The sequence below is a fragment of the Lactuca virosa genome, chromosome 7 (genome assembly GCF_052849685.1).
Source record: "Lactuca virosa cultivar CGN04683 chromosome 7, Lactuca_virosa_CGN04683_v6, whole genome shotgun sequence".
Taxonomy (NCBI): Eukaryota; Viridiplantae; Streptophyta; class Magnoliopsida; order Asterales; family Asteraceae; genus Lactuca; species Lactuca virosa.
In genome coordinates, this window is record NC_136432.1 from 247,880,334 (window position 1) to 247,887,667 (window position 7,334).

General features: G+C 33.7%; 1 protein-coding gene across 1 annotated transcript; it reads left to right on the forward strand.

The window, feature by feature from the left end:
- The first annotated feature begins 401 nt into the window (after positions 1-401).
- On the forward strand, positions 402-3,675 carry LOC145126022 (protein NRT1/ PTR FAMILY 4.3-like). Its single transcript, XM_079061426.1, has 5 exons — positions 402-727; positions 910-1,127; positions 1,205-1,645; positions 2,020-2,162; positions 2,484-3,675. The coding sequence occupies exons 1-5, from the start codon at positions 604-606 to the stop codon at positions 3,373-3,375; spliced, it is 1,818 nt and encodes a 605-aa protein (XP_078917552.1). The 5' UTR covers positions 402-603; the 3' UTR covers positions 3,376-3,675.
- Positions 3,676-7,334: the final 3,659 nt, after the last annotated feature.

Consider the following 7,334-nt stretch of genomic DNA (forward strand, 5'->3'; position numbering starts at 1 on the left):
TCTACTTCCCGGTTGCACTTGTGACCTTGTGTGTAGTTTGCAGCTTCGCTCCTGAAGCAAATTAGCAAATTTCGTCAAGTAGCATCATTATGTTGTCTAGCATTTGCACTAGCTTTGTCTCTCTATCAGTAACAATGTCAAATGAGAAAATTAGACACCACAACTCAACTCGTTCAGTAAGAGTAACAGTTGAAATAGTCAGGAAAAAACAATTTTGACTTTAAGTGCAATTATGCAAACACACATACCATTTTTGTAATTTAGTCTAAAAGGTATTGATATTAATATATTTGTTATATAGTTTGTCAATAGAATATATTTACAATAAAGGGTCTGCACGGTCATCCCTTGAGTTGTATATAAAATAGGCGTCAAGGGTAGACGCCAACATGCCTTGTATTAAGCAAAGAGAGTTTAAGCCTCCACAAACGCACTTCGAATTCTCTTCCTTATTTTAATCGACATGATTATCATGTGAACAACACCTCTCAATATAATTCTTTTCTGTTGGGAGAACACTAATTAATCAAGTGTTGCTATTATTTTGGTCTCCGATAGTATAACCCCTTCCCCGTCACACACAGCACACTGAAACTCACAAGAATGGAAACAAAATGGCATGAACAGAAAGAAGATAACATCTTTGATGAGGAAACCGTTGATTGGAGAGGCAGACCCTCCGATCCCACAAAACATGGAGGAATGAGAGCTGCTGCCTTTGTTCTTGGTCTATTTTCTCTTCCCCTATATGATAATTGTATAAGATTTTTTAAATTTACAACACCTTATCGAAGAATATATGCTGAGCCTGCAAGCTTCCATGATCTGTTTGGACTGGATATACAATTTACGTATAAAACATAATTTATGCCATTAAGATAAATATCTTGGCTTGTATGACTTTTGCAGGGGTACAATCATTTGAGATAATGGCTATAGCAGCAGTTGGGAACAACCTTATTACATATCTGATAAATGAGATGCACTTTTCGCTATCAAAATCAGCAAACATCGTGACAAATTTCGTTGGTACTGTGTTCATCCTTGCCCTCTGTGGTGGCTACCTCTCTGATTCTTATCTCGGTTGTTTCTGGACTATGCTGGTTTTCGGTTTTATTGAACTCTCCGTAAGTCAAATGATCAAATCATTGATCCTTTCTCCTTCAGCTATGGCGGATGCTAACTTGATTTCTTGTTTCTATAGGGTTTTATAGTGTTGTCAGTCCAAGCTCATCTCCCTCAACTGAAGCCACCAAAGTGCAACATGCTAACAGATGGAGACGAATGCATAGAATCTAAAGGAATGAAAACCTTAATATTCTTTGTAGCTCTCTACTTGGTAGCATTAGGGAGCGGCTCTCTGAAACCAAACATGCTTGCGCATGGTGCTGATCAATTCAACAAAAATAACGTAAAACAGCGCAAGATGCTCTCTAGCTACTTCAACGCTGCCTACTTTGCTTTCTCTGTTGGTGAACTCGTTGCCCTCACTTTTCTTGTTTGGATTCAGACACATTCGGGTATGGATATTGGTTTTGGGGTGTCTGCCATTGTCATGGCAATGGGTTTAATCTGCTTGGTTTCTGGTACCATATTTTACAGAAACAAGCGTCCTCAAGGAAGCATTTTGGTGCCTGTTCTACAAGTAAGATCCCACTTGCCTTTAACACGTGCATGGCCGCACAATAGTCTTTTTAAATGACAATTGATATATCCATCTTTTGCGTTACAAAATGTCATCTACTCCTCTGTGAGGTCCCTAAATCTGTATACTTCTATATCCAGTTTTGAAATTAAAAATTGGAAATCCTAAAAATTCTTTGAATATTTATTTTTTTTGGATGTACCAAACGTGGTGATGCATGCAACCTTGTTTGTTTTTTCTGCTTTAAAATTTTAGCAAACATGTTTTTTGCTGATCTGCTACTAAAATTAAAGTTCCTCATATGATACTATGTTATTTGCTTGACTTTAATTATCTAATCGGTTTATTAAGTATCTAGTGCTTTTGGTTATCAGGTATTCGTTGCTGCAATTCTGAAGAGGAAACAAGAGTTCCCAGCTAATCCCCCCATGCTTCATCGAAACCAATTCGAACTTGAAAATAGTGATTCTACCCTTTCTAATGATCCTACCAGTCTTCAATATACTAACAGACTCAGGTATAATCCCTGACATGAAGCGAGTTTTGAATATATATTATATTGATCTACATGCATCTATAAGTTACTTTTCTAGAAAACGTTTAAATACTCCGCCTAGTAATTTATAAATTGCTTATGACGGAATTGTCTTTGTTAATACCAACTTATCAAGGATAAAAAGGGATATATTTAGAATACATGATGATACGTTGTACATCACAAATTAATGAACAATGGCTGCATCTACAATCCCTCCTAATTACCTTAATTTCTTTATAGCTTCTTGTATACATATCGTAATAGTTGTCTCAATCTTTATTTGTGTAAACCAACTTACAGGTTCTTAGACAAAGCATGCTTAAAGGAACAAGAACCAAACAGCAATAATGCATGGAGGCTGTGTAAAGTAGAGCAGGTTGAGCAAGTGAAGATCCTAATCTCCATCATCCCAATATTTGCGAGTACAATTGTCTTTAACACAATCTTAGCACAACTGCAAACTTTTTCAGTGTCACAAGGAAGTGTGATGAACACCCAAATCACAAAATCATTCCATATCCCACCAGCTTCACTCCAAGCCATTCCTTACATCTTTCTAATCTTTCTAGTTCCTCTTTACGATTACTTTTTAGTGCCTTTTGCACGAAAAATCACTGGCCATGTATCCGGAATTACCCCTTTACAGCGCATCGGTTTTGGCTTATTTGTTGCAACTTTTTCCATGGTATCCGCTGCTTTAATGGAGAAAAAAAGAAGGGAATATTTTTCAAGATCTGGTCAAATGTTATCTATTTTCTGGATAACCCCGCAATTCTTAATCTTTGGATTATCAGAAATGTTTACGGCTGTGGGGTTGATCGAGTTCTTTTATAAGCAGAATTTGAAAGGGATGCAATCTTTCTTGACAGCAATAACATACTGTTCATACTCATTTGGGTTTTATCTAAGCTCAGTGCTTGTTTCTTTGGTAAATAAGATCACTTTAAGGTCGTCCGATGGTGGATGGCTTGGAGGTGTTGATCTAAATAAGGCCAGATTAGATCTTTTCTACTGGCTGCTTGCAGGCCTAAGTTTGATCAACTTCCTCAACTATCTCTTCTGGGCAAGATGGTATAATATTTCATGTAATCAGACGTTATCAGGAAGAACACACCTCGATTCTACCAAAGAAGATTTTCATAGTATCTGCATTAATCGTGCTCAGGCTGTTGGAGTTGAAAATATAACTTAAGTTTTTACTTCGCGAATATGTATATATATGTACTCTATCAAGTAGTTAATTGCTGATATGCAATATAGAAATAATAACATATAGATGAAGATGCAAGTTCATAATGCCATCTTTTATGCTTTTGTGGACGGCAAATATTATTAATATGATCTCTCCACTCTACACGGATTGGTTATTGTATTATTTATTAAAAATTTGTGTACTAGAAGTGTAACAAGAGCATCAATAATTTATTGAACTCTATAGAGTGTGTTAATGTATTTCAACTATGATTATCATATCATCCGATAAGTACCTATTCAATCCTATTTAATCCTAGTTACTATTTTATTCTCTCTATTGAACCCCTACTGAAGGGTTCAACTTCTCCATTCAATTTCATTACATGTCTATCACTCACACTCCCATTAAACACTATCATTCATTTATAGAAGTTGGATTATGGATGCCCTAAGGATTTTAGGCACATACTGATGAAGTTCAGTGAACTGTAGCTCCGGTTATCCTCAGTGTCATCTCCTTTAATTGTGGTCAGAAGACTGGTTGATTTACTGCCTTTGCTTTTTTTTTTTGCTTGAATAGGAAATCTGGGTCCCTCGGCTACATTGTGATAATTGCTTCAACCAATTTTAACTCGACGCCAATGAGATGCATGTGCATAAAAATTAAATTAGTGGAACCTACTTTACTGTAAAGTCAAAAAGGACTCATTCAAGACACATACAGACAGAGGAGGTAATTTTCAATTGAAAATCTTGAGGGGGAGGCGATGCACTCAATATAATGTTTATATTGTCAGTGATTTTCTTACGTAGAAAAGAAACATGTCTCAAACATGTTCTGGATTTTGGGACTTTGGCACAGTCTAAGGAACAAACTTTACACTAATAGACTCCATCATGTCACACTGTTAGATAAAAGAGTAACAATTCACGGACCCTCCACCAACAACCATGGTTTTTACTTGCCACATCGTAATTTCATTTTCTTGCTTCGGTTAATATGTCAATGTCGTAAACTATAAGATAAAAAAATTACTTTAAATAAAAATATGATAATAAACATGATGATTATCTTGAACCGAATAATAACAAAGGGAAATTGAGCAATCAATTTTAAAAACAATAACCACAATTTATTTTATTTTATTTTTTATGAAATATGACCACAATTTCCGGAATATGTCATTACAAGAAATAACGACGTTACCGACGATTCTATTAGCGGCGACATGGACCTTCATTGACGCCGCTAAAGGTCAATGTCGTCGCTAATAACGTCGCCGGTAATCTTTTAAGGACCGAATCCGCACTAACCCGTTATGGTAAATCTCAACTGTCCAATCGATGATTTAATCCAACGGCAGGGGGTCCTTTTCACACAAACTTAATATCGGCGACAAAATGTCACCGTTAAAGGTCAAAATAGTTGCCGCTAAAGGTCGAAAAAAAAAGACGCGGTATACTTCCCTCCACAATTGTCGCCGTTGTTTATGTTTGTCGCCACTAAAGGGCAAAACATCGCCGGTAAAGGTGTCACCGATATTGCGTTACACAGATATCCAAAAAATTGACGCCTCTCTTTCCACTTTCTGCTTCTGCTGCTTCCATATATGCTCTTGTTTTTCTCTTCCCCATTTCTGCGATGACTCTCACCATCGACCGCTTTAGCCAACGAGGAGTACCATGCCACCGATAACTCCCCACCGTGAGATTCCGACAGGGAAAAGGATATATGGACAACTTTAATATTTCTCTGGCGACTGTAGGGCATTTTTGACAATGGTACGCCATCTCTTGCTCATTTGTCTTTCTCTTTCTCTTTCTCTTTTAACATCGATTTTTAGCTTATACTAGTGATAAATTACAAGAAATTGTCAATTTCGATTTTTTTGATTTCCAGCTTTACTGGCGACTATTGCTGTCACCGCCGACGACTACCACCATCACTGCATCATTTGTTGATTTCCTCCACCATAGGTTCTATTTACTGCAAGTTTCAATATTAATTCCAAAATATACGTACTTGTATATATTTTGTGCAATTTGGCATGTGTATGTATATTTGATATATGTATGTAAATTTATGTGTGTTTGGTGTATATATGTGAAAGTATGTATATTTGGTGTATGTATGTAAAATTATGTGTATAGTTGGTATAAGTAGGATGCTATTATGTATGTATGTGAATGTATGTTTATTTGGTGTATGTGTGGTATATTAATGTGAAAGTATGTATACTTGGTAAAGTAGGATGCTATTATGTATATATGTGAAATTATGTATATTTGATATAAGTAGGATGCTACTATGTACGTATATGAATGTATGTGTATTTCGTGTACATGTGGTATATGTATGTGAAAGTATGTGCATTTGGCATAAGTAGGATGATATTATGTTTATATATGAAAGTATGTGTATTTGGTTTAAGTAGGATGCTATTATATATGTATGTGAATGTATATGTATTTGGTGTATATGTCATATATGTATGTAAAGGTATATGTATTTGGTATAAGTAGGATGTTATAATGTATATATGTCAAAGTGTTTGTGATTGGTATGAGTAGGTTACTATTATATATGCATATGTATAAGTAGGATGCAATTATATACGTATGTGAATTTGGTATAACTAGGATGCCATTATTGAAAAAAACAAATAAAGTAAGATGCTACTATTGAGAATGCTATTTTGTATAAGAAAAAAAATACGGATTATAAAAATAAATATATAATTAATTAAACAAACAAAACAAATAAAGTTGGATGCTATTATTAGCAATGAAAACATAAAGTAAACCACTACAATAGAAAACAACAACATAATATAATTGTTTTAAGGGAAATCTACTAAAAATTATTTATATTTACGCCTCATAATCAATATAGTCATTATTTTTTTTGTTTAGTCAACTAAGTCCCAAAAAGCGGATAATAAACTCATTTTGACCATTCTCGAGGTTAACATGACATCCAACTTTCAAAAATTGTACATTTGGCCCAGATTTTAAACTTTATAACAAATTTGGTCCAAAAAATTTTACAATTTTGGCCAAAATTTCAAAAATTATACTTTTGGCCCTGATTTTTTTGCTTTAGAAAATCATATTTATGCAAAAACCATATTTTCACATAAAAAACCTTCCTTTTTCTATATAGAAATTTTTAAAATTTTTTTTTATGCGAAATACCTATTTATAAAATTAGGTATTTATTAAGTGCATAAATTTATATAAATTCGTTTTTTATAAAAAGAAATGTATATAAAAGATTGTTTAATAATATGTGTGTGTGTGTGCCTATATATATATATATATATATATATATATATATATATATATATATATATATATATATATATATATATTTGTAAAAACGTGTTTGTATAGAAACACACTTATTATAAAACCAGTTTTGGTAAAAAAAAATAATTAAGGAAATATAAACCAAATTGTATGAGTGATTGTGGTGTTGCAATCAGTATAAATGTCAAAATGAAATTAAAGTTACACGAGTGATCTTACAAGGAAAACCCTTGATCGTTACTAGGGTCTCTGATATAAAACCTAGGGAGGTGATAATGAGAACTTGTCTCTTTTAAACTTGTTAATCGAAATATAAATTACAGAAATGTGTTTTAAAATACGAGTACAAGTGATTCCCTTACTCTATGTGTGTGTTGTGTGATTTACAAATTTGTATTTGTAGCCTTACTCGGGATCCTGTTGAACAAGCTCTTGTACATTGCCTTTGTTGGATTAGGTCTCTAAGCCAATAAGTAAAAATGTATATACTTTAATTAAAAGCAAAGTCATTTTTGGGTTGCCCTCAAAACTAGTAATTGATGGAATGACTTTTGGAGAGAGAGGTTGATTTGTTGATTTATTATATGATTAATAAATAGTTTGTTAATATATTATGAGATTAATATATTAATTAGAAATAGTATTATT